Source organism: Miscanthus floridulus, chromosome 16 (assembly GCF_019320115.1).
Source record: "Miscanthus floridulus cultivar M001 chromosome 16, ASM1932011v1, whole genome shotgun sequence".
Classification (NCBI taxonomy): Eukaryota; Viridiplantae; Streptophyta; class Magnoliopsida; order Poales; family Poaceae; genus Miscanthus; species Miscanthus floridulus.
The window spans coordinates 71,516,256-71,535,988 of NC_089595.1; the positions used below are offsets into that span (position 1 = coordinate 71,516,256).

At 49.2% G+C, this 19,733-nt stretch overlaps 2 protein-coding genes across 2 annotated transcripts; both read left to right on the forward strand.

The window, feature by feature from the left end:
- The first annotated feature begins 438 nt into the window (after positions 1-438).
- On the forward strand, positions 439-5,074 carry LOC136513268 (UDP-D-xylose:L-fucose alpha-1,3-D-xylosyltransferase MGP4-like). The gene is given in 5 exon segments (XM_066507261.1): positions 439-594; positions 596-913; positions 1,003-1,164; positions 1,259-1,474; positions 4,399-5,074. Coding segments are annotated over 5 exon segments (1,056 nt in total). The 5' UTR covers positions 439-444; the 3' UTR covers positions 4,609-5,074.
- A 361-nt stretch (positions 5,075-5,435) lies between these two features.
- Positions 5,436-6,882, forward strand: LOC136513269 (uncharacterized). The gene is made up of 4 exons (XM_066507262.1): positions 5,436-5,522; positions 5,627-5,795; positions 6,055-6,127; positions 6,408-6,882. The coding sequence occupies exons 1-4, from the start codon at positions 5,492-5,494 to the stop codon at positions 6,660-6,662; spliced, it is 528 nt and encodes a 175-aa protein (XP_066363359.1). The 5' UTR covers positions 5,436-5,491; the 3' UTR covers positions 6,663-6,882.
- Positions 6,883-19,733: the final 12,851 nt, after the last annotated feature.

A 19,733-nucleotide genomic window follows, 5' to 3' on the forward strand; every position in this document is an offset into this window, starting at 1 on the left:
ATTTAAAAGAAATAGTATTAACATTTGTGTCTTTAATAAAATTTACACTAAAATATTTTCCATCGTTAATCTAATGGTACATATTTTGTATCATAAATATTTAGTTAAAGATTAAATGGTTTGACTTCTCGAAAACCGATAACTGTATTTTTTACGAAGGTATTTTTTTGAGCATTTTTTTTGAAGGTATTGATTTGCACAACTAAACCAAGCCAAGGCAGTGCTGAGTTGCTAACAATACCTATCTATCGTGTTACACCCACCGTCACGGCGTTACCGCTCGAGCCCAATCAGCCACTCGCCGTCGGCCGTCGCTCTTTCCCGGCCACGATCCAGATCACCGGTTCACCATCACCGACCAACGCCGCGTGATTACTCTACAGTACCACTACTCCACACTACTGACCCCCCCCCCCCCCCCCCCCCCGTCTCCGGCGTTCGGCAATGTCGCTCCACCAGCGGCCGCACCAGAAGCCGCCGGCAGCGGGCGACTCTCTCCCCGTCTCCTCCCCCACCGCCGCCACCGCCCCCTCCCGCCCGCACCACCTCCTCACACTCCCCTACCTCTTCTCCCTCCTTGCGGTTCTCCTCTTCGCTGGCCCTCCTCCTCCCCTGGGGTCCAGCAGCGCGCCCTCCTTCGCCCCCGTGGCGCTCCTACACCCTCCAGGAGGCCGCCGCCTTCGCCGCCGCAGCGGGAAACGGCACCGTGCTCCTCGCCGCTGTCTCCGGACCGTACCTCCCCTTCCTCTCCAATTGGCTCATCAGCGTCCGTCGCGCCGGCCGCGCGGATCAGGTGCTCGTCATCGCCGAGGACTACGAGACCCTCGACCGCATCAATGCCGCCTGGCCAGGACACGCCGTCCTTGTGCCCCCCGCGCCCGATGCCCAGACCGCCCACAAATTTGGATCCCAGGTGAGGAGGAATCCACAGCTCAAACTGTTCGATGAAATGTCTGTGTCTGCATGCGTAACTGCGGCTATCCTTTCCGTCTGTGACTACAGGGGTTCTTCAACTTCACCTCGCGCCGGCCACGGCACCTGCTGCAGATTCTTGAGCTCGGGTACAGCGTCATGTACAACGATGTCGACATGGTGTGGCTTGCCGACCCGTTCCCTTACCTCGTCGAGAATCACGACGTGTACTTCATGGACGATATGACTCCTGTATGTGTGTGTGGTTGCTGCGTTTGCAACTGAGGGTTTGGTTGGAAGATAGCTTACTGAGGAACTGACTGGGGAACTGTGGATTGCATTGCAGGTGAAACCACTTGATCATTCACATGAGCTACCACCACCAGGGAAGAAAGGGCGGACATATATTTGCAGCTGCATGATTTTCCTCAGGCCAACTGAAGGTGCTAAGCTCCTGTTAAGGAAGTGGATCGAGGAGCTTAAGGAGCAGCCCTGGTCGAAGCAGAGGAAGTCAAATGATCAGCCAGCATTCAACTGGGCTTTGAACAAGACTGCTGGGCAGGTTTGTTTCTCCTAGATTTCTTCTCTTACAATGCAAGGATACATGCCAAAGAACATCCTAGCACCATAGACTGTCTTCTATTCTTTTATCAATCAGATTATCTTGGAGTTGTTTTTTTAGTGTTTTGTGAGCATTTGGTTGAATGGGTAATATGCATACCTTAGGGTAATTGATCTTAGTTATCAACTTTTGCTTGAACAAATTAGTGGTTTGCTTTAGTTGTGCGGTAGATTTGTATATTCATAATGCTAAATGAAAGAGCAAAATACGCTGTGCGCCCATGCCTCAGTACCATTGGGCTTGTGCCAGGCAGGGCTTATCTGTGAAGTATTTGCGAACTTGTCTGTAGCCTAATGGTCATAGGAGCCTTAGTAGCACCTTTGGTTCTGAGTTTGACTCCCTGTGGTAGCACCCTTCATCGGCTGTGGTACTAAGCTATACGTGTAACCACATGGCCTCAAGCATGTGTCCTGGGCGCTCAATGGTACGTCCAGGGCAGCTGGCCTTCGGGTTGTTTCCCATCCTGCATGCGAGAGGTTTCTTCTTAATCCAATGCTGCGAGACGGTCTTTTCCCGTGTGTTGAGTTTTTTCAGTTAATTTGTGAACTATTTCACTATTTGGGGCCGACTTAGGATTGGGGAGGTTAACATGTGACCCGTCGCAACTTCGGGTAGAGTGCAACCCCTCTCCCTATCGTCTTCCCCGCCTCCCTCGTCTACCTCCTGCCGCCTCTGCCACTCTCTTCAACCACTGGCGGTCGGCGGCTCCAACTACCTCGCTGCCCCTCCTGCCTCCTGTCACCGTCGCCTCGACCTCGCTTTCCCCTAATCATAGGGCCACCAGTGACCAGTGATCACTTGCACCGCGACGCCCCCACCTCCATCTCCGCTCGCTGCCCTCCTGTCACCCGTGGCTCCAGCGGTAACCTCACTGCACCGCCAGACCGCAGCCCACCGTCGTGTCGTGGCTGCGTCCCAAACCCCCTTCTAGAGCCACCGGTGATTGGGAACCCTGACCCTGGACCCTTCTTCTTCGGCGGCGGCAGGTGGAGGGGTCACGCTAACGCATGACCCATCGCATGTTTGAGTTTGTGATTTAGGATCTAGCATAGCCAGCCTACTTTGATATTAGTTGTGCTGTTGGGCAGAATGAGTGGATGATATGGGCTTAATTGATCCAATCTAGCCTTAACCTTGATGTGTTGTTTGTTTATAAGGAGAAGGAAATTGAAACCATTGTTTTCACCTTGAACTAATGCGAAAGACTTGTTGAGCCTAATAAGATTTAAACAATACAAACTACTTGCCAAATTTCCTAGAACATTACGAAGTGAGAGAACTTTTTGCCTTTTAAAAAGAATTACTTTTTGGTGATTTGGTACAGCAGTTTGTGATTTTCAAAGTTTCTGTAATGGTAAGTGCATTTGTGGATATAGATCTCCCTCTACAACATGGGCATTCATTTTTGTTTCTATGTGCGTGTATTTTCTTGGTGGCTCCACATGTCCTCGTGCTATTATGTACTGGGCAAAGTGGACTTGTGACTTGTAACATTACATTTGCCTGTAAATAATATGAAACTGTCTAGATTTTTACAGTATACACATCAGCCTTTTATTTGTGGTTCTTAATAACAACTGCATATTTCCCCTAAACATAGTAGCTTTTCTTTCCAACTGGATGGTATTTCCTTAGAGCATCTCCAATAGTTCCCAAAAAATTAGTTGGTAAATCAATGAGTTTTAGAAGTGGCTAAAAAAATTGGGAGCATATGTGTTGCCTTCCTCCAACAGTTTCCAAAACCTCGCTCCTAAAATATAGAAGACAATTTTGCATCAGGAATCCTGAACTATTTCCAAATCACCCCAACCACTTTTATACTTCCTTTCTCTCTCTTATATTTGCATCAGGAACTGTCTTACTCTTTATTCTTCCAACATCCTTCCACTTCTAGATTGGCACGTCGATACGCGAGCGAATATTTCCGCGCGATTGCATTGATTTTCCCAAGTGCGGAAAGATTGGGAGTTGAGATAAGGAGTTGTTGGAGCTTGGAGAACAACTTTTTTCAATCTTGCTAAAAATCTAGATTGGGAGTGGGTTCTGGAAACTCTTTGGACTTCGGTGTGGCCTGTTGTATCTCTTTCCGTCTGTCCCAGATCTCAGTAAGTAGAAATGTTTTATAAATACAACTAGACAACCCTTAAGGCTACCTCGGAGTAACTGTATCATCGTGACATTAGTTGTAGGTTTCTATTTCCTCTGTTTTCCATATGGATGCATTATGTTTTTCAGAATTTATGTGGTCAAGCTTCTAAAACTTTGACTAGTAATATAAAAGGGCGTACCCAGTGCAGAGAGCTCCCGCTCTGTGCGGGGTCTGGGGAAGGGTGTCAGTGGCAAGCCTTACCCTCGCTTGGGCAATGCGAGGAGACCACGACTCGAACCCGGGACCTTCTGGTCACAGGCGGTAAGGACACTACCGCTTGCCAAAAAAAAAGTTTTACATGGAAATCTTAACAGTGAATATGTAGTAAAAAAAATGTTTCAAAATAATATTTTTTTTTGTATTTTTATATTCTGTACATGCACATGGAAAAATAATGTTTAACAAGCTTTATTGAAGATTATCAGACTAAGTTTGGAAAGGTACTGTATTTCATAGTGTCTCTTTAAAATATCTCGACAATAAAATGTTGTATGTCTTCTGGCAACAACCTTGCTGCATTCTAGATTTCTCGTTTTTATATTAAATTCTGTTTCTGAAAGTATATTAATGGATGTCCTTTGGACACCGAAACAAATAGTACATAACATTCTGTCATATAGCTCATGGTAGCTTTCTATTCCTTTTTCATACATTTAGGATATTCCTTCAACGATAGTGTCCTTTATAAAACTATTAACAGAAGATATGCTTGCAGGTTGATGTGTACCTCCTGCCTCAGTCTGCATTTCCAACCGGAGGCCTATATTTCAAGAATAAAACATGGGTCAATCAGACGAAGGGCAAGCATGTCATTATACATAATAACTACATCACAGGGTTTGAGAAGAAGATAAAACGGTTCCGTGATCATGGGCTGTGGTTGGTAGATGAGCACAGTGATGAGTCACCGCTTGGCAGAATCTGAGCATGCTATCAAGGCTGAAGCACAGCTCTTCTTGCTGCAGCATCACAATTTTGTAACCGGTATTTGACTCTTGAAGCCAGTATCTACCTAACCAAACGGTGGATAATGTTCGGCTCACCACACAAGATGCAGCAGTCAAAGATCAAATACATATGCAGAAGATATTATTTGTCAATATCTTGTTTTGGCTGTATGTCAAGCGCTTGTAGAGGTATCCTTTACCATGATGCCATGATGATTATTTTTTCTATTGTATTTGTTCTTCCTGAAAATGGTGTGTTTGAGAGCAGTAAGATCTTGGTTAGTACATTGGCTGATTCACTTATTGTATAGAATAGAGTTTGTTAGCCTGTATCGTCAATGCTGAAAGTAAGTTATACTTTTTAGCTTTAGGGGTTTAGTGAATGTTATTGCTGCAATGAATTGGGACTGAAGCTTTAGTCTTGATCTGCGCAATGCCGACCTCTTTGTATGCTTTGACTGATTTCTTTCTTTCTTCTTCTTCTTTTCTTTTCTTTATCCTTATTTTTTTTGGGTGCGTGCGTGGGTGGGTGTGGGGTGGGGGTTGAAGGAAATCTAGTTTCCTTGCCAATCCCAGAAATGTTTGCTGACGGTGTACGTATGGCATGTGCTAGCTAGGGAATCTAAGCTTGCGTTAGGCCAGAGTCACTAGCGTTCTTGTGTTGTGCCCTTTCCTTGGTTGATGCGTACCTGACTTTGCGTTCAGCCGGAGCGATGCCGTTGCCTTTGTCTCACACAAGGAACATCACTGCGGCCCCTATATACACACGTATATATCGTCGCGGCCGTGCCTGCATGTGCACGCACGGCAAACTACTTCTCCAACTGTGAATTGTGGCAAGAAGAAAGAATTCGGGACTCCATGGGCCAAGGAGCTGCCAAGGCGAAGCAAGGTATGGCAAAACACACGCAGTCCATACTCGACCGATTCACCATGGAAATGCCGATGCCGTACGCATTGCGAATGAAAAACACTGGTCGCTCTGATGAATGGTAGGGGGTGAGGAGGCAGTGCAGAAGACCCCCGAGAAGAAGGACGCGAAGAAAGCGCACAAATCCAGCGACGCAAACGCGCTCATCGAATTCATGAAGGAGAACTACGACGCCAAAGTGAAGGATGTGACGGAGTTCGATGAGTTCCACCACGCCATTTACGAGCTTATCGAGTAAGTTCATTGTTTATAATGATTCTTATGCATGGCCTGAATCTAGATTATAAGCAGTTATGGATCATTCGTAGAAGATGATATCACATGGAGTCGTTCATTGTTTGGATCACCGGGTGTTAAAAAAATGGCGCAATCAAATACTATTGCATACTCCCGAGGTTTTTTTTTTTTTTTTTGGAACGGAGGGAGTACGTAAGTAATAATACCTAAACAAGATCGCTCTTACGCATTCTCTCTCTCTTGCACTCCACTTCAGAAAATTTTGCGAAGAGAGAGGGCAGTTGCAGTACAGGATACCACCAAAAGAGGAGCTCAAGGAAAAGTACGAGGTGAGGGTGATTCTTTCGTGCCAATGTGAAATCTGTTTAGGTTTCTTCCGTACAATTACAAGTATCTCTCTTTTTCGACTACTCCAATAATAGCAGTGGCTTTTAACATTAGTTCGGAGCATAATTTTGGTTTTTTTCGCGGAATCATCCTTTCCTTTGCAATCGAAACCCGCGAAACTCGTTGTCGGCTTGCTTGTCGTGCTCAAGCAAACAGCTAGCAGCGCCTTACCGTAGAGCGGACTCCTCATTCAGTTTCCTCCGTGTTTTCCCCCAAGCGCAGAAGTTCCACAAGGGAAGGGGGACGAACGTGACCGCGCAGGAATTCGAGAACATCGCCAAGGCGATCCTCAAGATAGACAGCTTCACCTTCGGCAAGGCCGCCGTCGACATCCTCGTCGTCCTCTTCGGCGTGCCGGTGTGCGCGTTCCTCACCAAGAGGTTCGTCCCGGGCCTCAGGGCCATCTCCGACGACATCGTCATCCCGGCGGCCACCTCCGGAGCCGTCGTGTACCTCGCCAAGTCCAACAAGCTCTGATGTAACGCGACCGGCAGACCCAAGGAAATTGTGTATGACTATGTTCATCACTTTCCAGGAAGCAACAGGGTGGTACATGTATTTTACCGGAATAAATGTCAATGTGTTGTGACCTGCTTGGCTTGATTTCTTCCAGAACTGTAAAAACAATAAAAAAAGGGGTTAATTAGATCATACCACTATAATTGTTCGGTCTGTGAGAATTATAACTTTTTCGTTATCATGTAATCCCGAGGTATGACACTACTCTTAGAATGTTGTCTACTATACTCCTTCCATCCTGAAATATAATGGATCCAGAGTTTAAAATTTGTACTAAAATAAAAGATATTGTGGGTCCTCAACCTCTCATCTTCTTTATCTTTTTGACAGAAAATATTGGCATTCATTTTAAACTTGGCATCACCCAAAATAGCCAGCGAGTAACTAAGAAAAATAACAACTCAACTACACTCGTCATCCTAATTAGTGAGGGGCAAAGTGATCTTTTGCCAGGCTTCTTGTCATGTCTGAAAATCGCTTGAACACCTGATATTTTAGGATGAAGGAAGTATTTAACATATTTAAGAGTAGTTAGGGGAGAAAATCAATGTTTAATACTCCCTTTGTCCTAAAATATAAGGGATCCAGTTTTGTCCTAATTCAAATTATAATAACTTTGATCGAATTTATAGAAAAGAAGAAAAATACATAGAACTTCAAACGTGCTTAATTGGATACATTATGAGAATATTTTCTTTTATAATATACCTCTTGGATGTGATAGATGTTAATACCCTTTTCTATAAATTTAGTCAAATTTACCATAATTTAACTTAGGACAAAACTAGTTCCTTTATATTTTAGGACGGATGGGAGCAGTAGGTCAGTCAGTTATAAATGGCATACTACACAGGTGTTGTTCTTCAAGATACATTTCTTGAGAAATCACGTGTACCAAGAGAACTTGCTCAAAGGTAACCTCCTCATAGCTGACATGGAGGTCTAACTTATCGCAATAAATTTTTAGTATGTTCGAGCATTCTTGATAGACTAATAAAATTCATAGTATTTTAAAGAACAAATCAATAACCCTTGAAGTACAAGATACTATTATTATCAACAAGACAATTAGACAACTAATTCGTAATCCCAATGACCCAATTGCAGGAGCAGATCTTTTAACTCCTTATCATCAAGGAGGAAAAATCGGACTACTTGGAGGCGTAGAAATAAGTAAAACATTACTCATCATAGAATCAATAACACTTCTAAAGATCCGGTTTGATGCATGTGTTCTCAATCGAAAATTTGGGGAGGGGATTACCTTAGCTATCGATACCAAACTCTGATCAAACTAAAATGAAAAGCTAGCCAACTCAAGTTTTTTGTCGTTATCAACAGAAAGAACAAATTCTAGAGGGATTGAATGTCCATGCAGGAGTATTGGCTTTGGCAAACAAGTCTAAGCACCTCCATCTCTATGGGGAATTTGATGGTAGACCTGCGTAGCGGGGGCTAATTCGATGCAGGACAACTGAGTGACGACACAAACAATTCTACATAGCTTGCAATGAACAATGGCGGTTAGCCTTGCATGACAGCGGTTGGCTCGGTGTGGGACATCATCAGCAACATTGGCGCAAGCGGTGACAATGCCTTTTTGATTTATTGACTTTTGACGTTCGATGATGGTGACATAGTATGGCAACCGACTAGTTGTGGTATGTGGCTTGTAGAGTGGCAATATGTGTAGTAATGGCAAGATGGTGTTGTGTAGCATGTGAGACCCTTTTTTTTGAAACCCTTTTCTAATTGGTTGTTGTGTTGTTGATAGTTGCTTTCACTTGTGGTAGTTCTTTAGCTTTGATGCTTTGTTGTGCTTGTTGATACGTTGTATCCCTCATGCTAAGTTTATTCTTGTTTTTTAATACTATAACTGACAGCTTCTTTGTCAGATTTGTTTAAAAATAAGAAAATCTGATTGGGAAAGAGACCCAACTCCAATTTTGATTATCCAAGATGCCAATTGCCCATTAAATCCAAAATGAAGATGTCGGGTATCGATATTAGGGATACCCAAAGCAAGAGAGTTAGCGTCCACGCTCACTTCCCCGGACAGAGCAAGACGTATTAACATGTCTCGCGCCGACCCCTTGGGTACGGGCTCCATCTCGCCCGACCCCAAGGACGCAGTTTCCATCTCGCCCGACCCCGAGGCTACGGGGGTCTCGCCCAAGGCCGCAGGCTCCGTCTCGCTCGACCCTTGGATGCGTGCTCCATCTCGTCCGACCCCCAAGGGTCACGGGCTCCGTCTCGCCCAACCCCGAGGCCGTGGGGGTCTCGCCCAAGGCCATGGGCTCCGTCTCGCCCAACCGTGAGGCCGCGGGACTCCGTCTCGTTCGACCCTTGGGTGCATGCTCCGTCTTGTTCGACCCGAAGGGTCACGGACTCTGTTTCGCCCGACCCCAAGGCCGTAGGGGTCTCGCCCAAGGCCATGGGCTCCGTCTCGCCCGACCCCGAGTCTTATTAGTTTCGCTATCGATTCCATGATCTTTAAGTGACGCCCGACCCCAACAATGACAAGGGATCGGGCCTCACTCGAGGGCTGGTAAGAGTATGTCTATTATGTAGATATTCTCTATGCCTGACCCTTTATCATGTTAAAAACGTAAAGGCAAGGTTTGAGTAACCAAACGCCGAGTAAAACTGGTCGGACCGCAAGGAACCTACGCCCCAGCAGCTACGATATTTTTGCTCACCAGCATGATCAGAGTTTTTTTGCTGGCACCCCGAGCTTTAGCCTCCACCTTCCCAGGAAGGGTTTGGAGGGGTCCACTGGTGGAATCTCCATCGAGGAGAGGCCAATGGGTCACCCAAGTCGATAAGACGGCTCGGACCGCTGTCGAGAGATGGGTAAGGAGCAGTAGAATGCCCCATGCGGGTTATGCTGACTCCATCATGAACGATAGACCCGGATTCCACTCAGACATAGCCGGTAAGAGCTCCCCGAACTTTACGAACCCCCACTTTACTTTTCCAGTGCATGAGCATTCATCCATCCATTCTCATACATCCAAACATCACATATGCAATTATTGCATCACGACGCTTCGTGTCATGTCGCGACACGAAGCAACAGTCGTCTCATTCAACATGAGCGACAATCAACTGGGTTCAAAGGCCAGCCTACGAAGGGCTCGAGGATGCCTCGTGTCAACATGAGTGACAACCGACTGGGGTTCGAAGGCCAGCCCGCGAAGGGCTCGAGGCCACCTCGCGTCAAACAGAGCCATGGGAGAAAATGCAAATGAGCCCCAGTGGCCTTCGTCCGAACCACTCAGAAGCGGATAGGGTCATCTCGTCCTTCTCATTCAATCCTAACATTGAGCCATGCCCATAGAATCTCCATTGAGGAGAGGCCAGCGGGCCACCTGAATCGGTCTCCGAAATGACTCGGGCATCTACCGGGAGGCGGGTTAAGGAGCAGTGGAATGCCACACGAGGGCTATACCGACCTCGTTGAAAGGTCCTTGTGTGGTTTTGGTAATTGAGTGACAATCTAGGTAGACTAATTATGTTTATGTGAGATACACAGGTGATTAGTCCACAGGTACATATGTGTGAGCAACATATGCCATGAAGGTGAAAATGGCTTGGAGATGTTGCAAAGCTCACACATGTGATGATGAAGGAGCTTATTGCATATGAGACATGACATTGAGTCATGTGATCAAGGTGAAGAAGATCAAGACAAGACTTAGCTTGATGGATAGGTTACAAGCATGAAGGACAAGTCGGATGCTTTGGAGCGATGGACCACGTGACGGTGAAGCTTGAGCAAGACTTGGCACCGATGGACGAAGGCAACAGTGAAAAGCAAGTGAAGTCAAGATCAATGAACCAATATGATCACGTGATGATATGAAGTGAATCATATCATTGTTGATCGTGTTGGTGCATGTGTTGCATCGACATTGGAGGAGATGGAATAGAATACGCAAGGCAAAGGTATAACCTAGGGTATTTCATTTCACCGGTCATAGGTGTGTAGAGAAGTTTGTGACCGGGTTTAGGATAGATGGCCATACTATCAAGAGGGGCAAACTTGTTTGCATATCAGTCATCTAGTGCCACTCGAGTGATCTAACTTTGCATCATCGCTAGGATTGAGTGGTGTGGCAAGTTGAGTGGCTAATCCTTTTGAAAAATAATTGTGAAAATGCTAATACACATACACATAGTGGTGTACACTTGGTGGTGTTGGCACATTTATAAAGGAGATAAAGTTGGAGTTGATGTGGATCAACTTAGCGATGGAACGGAGGTGAGAAGGGTTTGAAACTTTACCGGCAGAGTGTCCGCTCGTAGAGTGCGGATAGTCCAATGGTGCCACCGGCGTCCTATACAGAAAAGATATGGTCTCATAGAGTGCACCGAATGCTGATCACGCAGTGATCGGATGCTGGGGTCTTGCGTTCGATTAGTGGCAGCAGAGCGCGCGCTGGCATCGGTCTTCGACCGGACGCTGGTGATGAAAGTGACCGGACGCTGGCAAGGTGCGTTCAGTCAGGCTAACGTACGGTGATGTAGACAACGAAGAAAAGTTGGAGAAGGACCGAACGCTGATGTTGCGTCCGATCGTGACCGACCGGACACGTCCGATCGCGACTGGTACCTTACTGGAAATGACCGGACACTAGGGTTGCTGCGTCCGGTCACTTGAGCAGCTGTGTTCGGTCATCACTTGACCATTGAGATAGGGTGAACAGCATTTGAAGTTGATGACATGTGGCAAGCATCGGGCAACCGGACGCTGAGGTCTTGCGTCCTGTCGATCTGACCGAAGCGTCCGATCAACCTGAAAAACACATAGTGAAGGGGTAATGGCTAGTTTAGCCCATAGGACTATAAAGAGAAGATGGTCTCGACCATGGCTGTGGTTGAGCACCTCGGGGGACTTTGTGTCCATGCTTGTGTGTGCTTGGGAGCCCTCTATCTCACATATGCTTGATAGTGATCATCCGATTGTGTGAGAGAGCGATTCTAGTGCGATTGCATCGAGCAGTTACATCGAGTGGCACTAGGTGATCAAGTTGCAAGCCGGTGATGCTTGTTACCCTTGGAGGTTGCCATCTCCTAGATGGCTTGGTGGTGGTCTCCGTTGAAGCCCGCAAGAAGCTTGTGCGGTGCTCCGGAGAAGAGCTTTATGAGGGGTATTGTGCTCGCCCCGCGGGAGCCGCGAAGAGCAACTCTAGTTGAGCGTGTCATTGAGCTACCCTCACTTTTGGGGTAGGTTCTTGCAGTGCCCGACGTGCGGGCTTGGCGGGTGATGCTAATTAGTCGCCGAACCACCAAGTGAGTGGTTGACACAACGGGGACTATCATGTTGGCAAGCACATGAACCTCAGGAGAAAAATCACCGTGTCAACTTTATTCTTTCCGTTGGTTTGCATCCTCATTACACAAGCTTGTATTTATATTTCATATACATTGTGCTTGTGTAGTTGCTCTTATAATTAGTTAGCTTGTGTAGCTTACTAGTTATCTTCTTGCTTATGTAGCATAGAAGTAGCTCCATTGCGTGGCTAATTTGGTTTGTGTAACCTTGTTAGTCACATTACTTAGTTTGCGTAGCTAAGTAATTGCGCTCTCTAATTTGGCATTGGTTGCCTTATTATTGAGCATTGCTAGTGAGCTTAGGTGGCTTTGTGCTTTTGCTTACTAGCTTGTGTAGGAGCTCCCTTGTTTCTTGAAGTACTAGTGGCATAAGTTTGTGTGACCTTACTTCTAGAATTGGTTAGGTGAGCTCTAGCTAGCCTGACACCTTTGTTGCTTAATTAGTATCTTTGTAAGGTGCTAGAGAACATAAATAAAGGGGTGTAGTCTTGGCTAGACTGAGTTTTAATTCCGCACTTGTTTTGGTTAGCCGACGTGATTAATTTTAGAAAGGACTATTCATCCCCCCTCTAGTCCGCCATCTCGACCTCACACCCGTTACGAACAATAGACCTGGATTCCACTCGGACATGCCCGTTAGCGAGCTCATCGAGTGCAACACTCGAGCCATGAGGCAAGTGACATTAGCTCAACCCCTTTGATTGCAGAAACCGTGGATGGGGTGACGATCACAAAGATGAGCCGACCCTCGACCGGACCCTCGCTACGCGTAGGGGCTCGAGGAAAGTTGGACTCGTAAGGAAACTGAATGTGTAGTCGCAGAACGATGGCTCGGATCCTAGGGAGGTGGTACGTACGAAAACTAAGAATAACGTTTCTAAAACAAGAGATGCTTTCTCCTACTAGTTTTTGCTATCATCCCCTCGATCTTTAGTGAAACCCAACCTCAGCAATGACAAGGGGTTGGGTCTCACTCGGGGGTTGATAAGGATATATATACCCTTTCTGAAACAGTCGTCGTGCCTGACCCTTTCTCACGATTAAAAACCTAGAAGCAAGGTTTGCAGAAACAAACATCGAGTGAAACTGGTCAGACTACAAGAAACCTACGCCCTAGTGGCTATGGCACTCTTACTAGCATGACCAGAGTTTTTCGCCCACACCTCGAGCTCTACAGTCTTAACAACAAGAAGGGTCAAAATTCATTAACCCTTTTTTACACATAAAAAGGAGAAAGAACAGACTTGTTCAATCGAAACGAAAGAACAGACTTGTTCAAATGAAACAAAAGGGATGGAACTTGTCCGCTTATTACAAAAATGACCGCCCGACCTATTTAACTAACTAGCCCCTCTAGGGGAGAACTATGCCTTCTATTCTATCCGCCAGGTCCTATGAAAGGGGAGCCACCGCCATTTCCATCTCCTCCATCTCGTGGACTTCATAACCGGGCGCGTAGACGTGGCTCATCACCTCTGGATCGATGATGTCACCATAATGAGAATGAGCAATCACGAAGGACTGATTGACTTCAGTGTGAAGGGCATTCCTCTTGAGTTGGCGCACCTGAGCCATGATCTCGACGGCATGAGCCGTGAATGAGTTGGTCCCCTCCGACCACACCACCTCAAGGTCATCGTAGACCACTCCAAGGGCAGCGCACACGATATCGATCTCATCACTCTCCGCCTGAAGATTTCTCCTCACCTTAGCAAGATCCACAGCCAGCCTGGCAGAAACGCTCTCAGCCTCTAGCTTTCAGGTCGTCTCCCTTTCAAGCTCGAACTAGAGGGAGCCAACCTTCTGCTACGCGCTGTCACGCTTTTGGCAGGCCTGGTCACGCTCCTCATGAGCCATGCTGTGTTCTGAGTAGAGCCTCTTTGTGGTTTGGATCTGCTCATCCTACTCCTTGTGTAGTCAAGCGACCGCTGCGGCATCTAGGCTCACCCTTTTCTCTAGGGCCACGAGCTTCTCCTTGGCCCCTTGCTTCATATCCCTTTCTTTCTCAACCTCACCCAAAAGGTCATGGATCTGCTGGTGGGGTTTGGCATCCTTCTAGAACAACTCATCCTGCTCCTTCCTGACCCTGGCGGCTTCTTTGTTATCCTTCCACAACCTCACCGATAGGGCCTCGAATGCCTTCTCGATCTTGTCAGCATCCCAACGGGCCTCAGCCACCCACAATCAAAGATTGGCCACCTCCTTGGTGAGGGGAGTCAGCTCTACCACCCTCTGCTAGGCGGCAATGAGCTGAGCTGTCACCTTCCTGCATAGCTGTGCCTCCTCGATGAGGCGGTCCTAGGCTTCCTTCTATTGACAAAGGAACCCAAATTTCCCCTGGCTACGAGCTATAAGGGACTATAGGGAGACGATGGTCAGGATACAAAAGGTATATAGAGGAAGAAAAGGGCAAGAAGTAGGACCAAGCAATACTCGGCCGGAGGGAACAACAACGTCGCGCAATGCATCGTGGCATGGTCCAGGGCCTTGAGCATAGACGCGATCCCTACGTCGAGGCTCTCCTACTCCATGCTCTCTGTGGCACCGTCAAGGGTAAAAAGTGTCAATGTCGAATCCTGTAGATCTATCCACTAGAGCAGGGCTTTCCCCACACGGGCGACCCACTGCCCACCGACGTGAGGGCCAGGGATGACTCCCCGTCAGCCCCAAGCATCGCCGACCCCTCTCGCCATGACGTCCCCACTGGGACGCCCCCTTTGGCGATAGAAGGGGTCAGCAGTGCTGACATGAACCTCTCTCCCAGCACCATGAACCCCGAGGACCCCTTAGCCATGTCCTCCTCCGTCTGGCTCATGCCAGGCGTCGTCGCTTGGGCCATCGATGACATAGCTTGCGCCAATGCCTCAGGCAATGTGGCCGTTGTGCCCAGCTATGACCCATCTATCACAGCCGCTGCCACCTCCACCTGCATCGGTGGGGTCACGATCCGCTACATCGTACCCGCCACGGTCGGTGCCACGAGCACGGTCGGTAGCCCCGTCTGCCCCACCGTTGGCAGTAGTATCGCGGCTATCACCGGCTGCTCCACGACCTCCGAAGGAATCCCTTAAATGCCCATGTCCGCTCGTCCCACTGAGGGCACAGGCACCAGCGTGGGCGGCTCCTGACTAGACGGCAACGCGGTCATACTAGCGCCGCTCCCATCTGAAATGGGCGTGACACCAGCTGACGGCCGCCGCCCTAATTGGAGGGTGATGCTCTTCTTCAGCGCCAGCACCAAAGGATTTCGCTGCCTGTCGATGCTGCAACAGACAAAAAACATAAGTCATGGTGAAATCTATCTAAAACAGGAAAAAACAGAGGAATTGATAACTCACCTTAGCGCCGTTGAGCGACAGACGCGTTTGGGTGACGAACCCCCTGACCCTTCCTCTACCTCGTCAGAATGAGGCCGTTTCAAGCCCGTCGCATGCTCCTGGGTAGAGGGGCTCGCCCCTGGCAGCTCCTAGGGCACATTAGCGGAACAATCCACCCCCTTGGCTCTTGGGGCACGACGGCAGAGCCACCCACCTCCACTGGCACCTCAAGCGCGATGGTAGAGCCGCCTGCCTCTGTTGGCTCCTGGGGCAGGCTGATAGTACGTCCTACCTCCACCGGCTCCCCAGATGTACCCTCCCCTCCATGGAATGGGAAAGGCCCTGACACCTATAAGGATGAATTGATGCCTATCAACGCATCTTCATTCTCTAGGTTGTCCCACTCGATATCATCAGCTACTGTTTTTCTTCCTTCATCACCTCATCATCGTCACCATCATCATCGTCATCATCGTTGTCAGTGTCCTCCCCTTGTTCCTACGCTCGAAGCTTCCATTGCATCTTCTTCTTCTTGTCCTCCTTCGCCTTTCTCAGTCGCTCACCCTCGGCGCGATTCATCGCCCTCACGAACGAATCCCTCAGCAGCGGCGCCGGGTGATCCATGAGGATGAGGTCCCTGGCTGGTCCCGCCCCTCTCAAAGTTAGTCTCATAGGGTCAGAAAATTAATTGAAGAGAAGGCAAGAGAAAGGAAAACTTACGAAGACAATGTAGCCTGGCTCTAGCCACATTGGAGGATACCCTGGCACCGGGTAGACAAAGTGGAGGGTGGCACCCGTGTTGTCCCACAAAGGCTCCATTGCCTCCTTGATGCGTTGTGCGATCTCAGAGTTGGGGAGCATTCCCTCGACGAGCGCTGTTCCGTCGAATGACACCTCGGGCGCCATCGCATATAGAGGGAGCGCGTGCGTCATCAATGGCGCCACCCTCCTCGTGTGGTAAGCCTCGCTGATGCCTGACCCTTTTAGGCCATTCTCCTTTAGGATGTGGATGGCGGCGATGTGGTCTTGGATCTTCTTCTTGTCCTTCTCTAAGACACCCCACTTCCTCCACTGCTCTGGGCTTCTTTGATCAGGCGCCCGGTGAACACCGGTAGAGGGGCGGTGACATCATTCTTAAGGTAGAACCACTGCGAGTGCCCCCTTGCTAGACATCGAGAGCTGCATGGATGGGTACTTGCTGGCTTGATTATTCTGAAGTTGGATGCTGGCATACCCTATCGGCATGTGTAGCTCCTGCCTACCACCCTTCTCCCTCTTCTTCTGGAGGTTGACGGCAAAGAAATACCTCCACAAGTAGAAGTGGGGCTGATCCCAAGGAATCCATCGCACAGCGCGATGAACGCCGCCATGTGCTAGATCCCATTGGGATTGAGATGCTATAGCTCAATCTTGTAGAAGTGCAGCAGCCCCTAGAGGAATTTGTGGGCAGGGGTCATGAGCCCACGCTCGTGGAAGTGGGCGAACGACACCATGTAGCTATCAGGCGATGACGATGAATCCTCGTTGTCGGGCAGCAACCACTCCTCAGTCAAGGTCCGCGCATGGAGAAGACCATGATGGACGAGGCCCTCCATGCGCTGGAAGGTGATGTTGGAACAGCACCATGGATCCATTGGAGGTGGGGACGGATGGATGCGAGCTCAATGACAATGGAGATGCGAAGACAGGAAACCTAAGCGTTGGTGATGGCGGCATGGCTATGGAGGTAAGGATGTAGGCATGCGTATGAAACACGAAGGGCTAACCCTTTGGTTTTATAGGGGCGATGAGTGTGAAGAAACCAACTGCCTGCCTAGATCTCCGCGCCTGCCACGACCTATCACCATGTCTCATCACGGGGTGTGCGCACGCAACCTATGGCCATCCCCTTGGAAAACACACTGGACATTTCGCCTCCCCGAATGGGCCACGACCCATCACAGGTAAGAGGGATATGGAGCTAAAAACGCTCCTATGACCCGTCTAGGCCCAGGGGTTTGAAGGTTGGCCCACCGACGGTTTCTACAACCGCTCCGGGCACCTTTAGAGTGAGGGGTGGAAAGGGATGGGCCCGCTAGCGGCCAGTACCCGGGCGCATGGGCATCACGGCCCACGTTCAAGTCTTGGCCGGATATGATCCATTGTTTTTCCTTGAAGAAAGGCAGAGAGCCCTCAAGATCGGTCGAATGGACTTGAGAACTATATGGGTTGACCGCTGAGAATCTAGAGTCAGCCACCAGCTGACCCAAGCTAGGCATGACACTTGAGCCATCGAGGCAAGTGACGTTAGCCTAACCCCTCTGGTTGTGGAAATCACAGATGGGGTGACGATCACAAAGACGAGCCAACCCTCGACCGGACCCCCACTATGGGCCCTCAAGGAAAGTTGGACTCGCAAGGAGACTGAACGTGCGGTAGTAGAACGATAGACCCCCATAGGGGTTAGAATCAGGAAATACCTTTTCTAACCCACCAAATCTCACGGCTATACCCCCAAGGGGTCTGATCACGATGAAAGGGAACCGCTGGGACATGCCACGCGCTACAAAAAGAAGGCCAAGGCCCTCAAAGTCCTCCCATCCGAAAAAGCCTCCAAAGGAGTATTCTACTCCTCCGCAGGCTCGAGGGCTACTGTCGGGTATCGATATTAGGGATACCCAAAGCAAGAGAGTTAGCGCCCACACTAACTTCCCCAGACAGAGCAAGACGTATTAATATGTCTCGCCCGACCCCTTGGGTATGGACTCTGTCTCGCCCAACCCCAAGGACGCAATTTCCGTCTCGCTCAACCCTAAGGCCGCGGGGGTCTCGCCCAAGGCCGTGGGCTCCGTCTAGCCGGACCCTGAGGCCACAGGCTCTATCTCGCCCAACCCTTGGGTGCATGCTCTGTCTCGTCTGACCCTTAAGGGTCACGGGCTCTATCTCGCTTGACCCCGAGGCTGTGGGCTCCATCTCGCTTGACCCTTGGGTGCGTGCTCCATCTTGTCTGACCCCCAAGGGTCATGGGCTCCGTCTCACCCGACCCTGAGGGCACGGGGGTCTCGTCCAAGGCCACGGGCTCTGTCTCACCCGACCGCGAGGCCACAGGACTCCGTCTCGTTCGACCCTTGGGTACGTGTTTCGTCTCGTCTGACCCTTGGGTACATGCTCCGTCTCGTCCGACCCCCAAGGGTCGCGGGTTCCATCTCACCCGACCCTGTGACCATGGGGTCTCACCCAAGGCCACTGGCTCTGTCTCGCCCGACCCTTGGGTGCATGCTCCATCTCGTCTGACCCCTAAGGGTTACGGGCTCTGTCTCGCCTGACCTCGAGGCCACGGGGGTCTCGCCCAAGGCCATGGGCTCCATCTCATCCGACCTCGAGTCACGGGCTCCGTCTCGCTCGACCCCAAGTCATGGGTTTCGTCTCACTCGATGGGGACCCATATCGCCGTCAACCACTCCAGGTCTAGGCGTGTGGCCCTAGGTCAAAACTCTGACACCAGGGAAGAGACGGGCATGACTCGATGTAACCCGAGGCCATGATGGGCCATACTTGAGGATTCACATCAAGAACAGCGTCGGGCATACGGATGTTGTTCTGCCTAACCCTCGTACGAACGCTGACTGGCGCGTCAGTTCACCACGATATCCGTCGGGACAGGATGGAACGCTATGACCGGCAGATGACTCCTACGCATGGCACCAGTGACGGACAGGGCCACGATGTGGAGTTGTTCCTATTGACATCTACATGATCGATGGGATCCATATCAAGGAGGACTTAACAATCCTAGAAGCCTTTCTCTCTCTCGTTCTTCTTCTTTTCCTTCGCTGTAACCTGCGTTTTCCTTTGGCCTATACAAGGGAAAGCAGGGCGCCCCATGAAGGGGATCAGGCCAGATCCGCACAAGAGCACGACATGAGCACATGGCTGAGCAGCAATCGAGCTCTCAGCACCCGTTCACTCCTTTCACTAAAGACTTGTGATCATTTCTCTCTCTCACCTGTTTGTAACCCCTACGAGCAGCAGCGACGAACTAGACGTTGGGACTTTCTGCCCGAACCAGTATAAACCTCGTTTCTTCTAAGGACACCATCCAAGTCAGATGCGCAAATACAAATTTACGTCGGTGGTCCGAAAACACTAATAGAAGACAAGTACATAAAATGACTAGCACCCACGTCACCGATTTCAATGCCAGGCTCATCGAAACAACTGGGAAAAAGTCTACTTAACCCTCCTACCTTTCATACATGGTCTACTTCACCCCCAACTATAAAACCGTCTGTTTTACCCCTGAATTTTTCAAAACCGTCTATTTTACCCCCCCCTCGGGCGGTTTTTGACAGCGGGTTTGCTACAGTGACAGCGGGTTTGCTACAGTAGCGGTGGG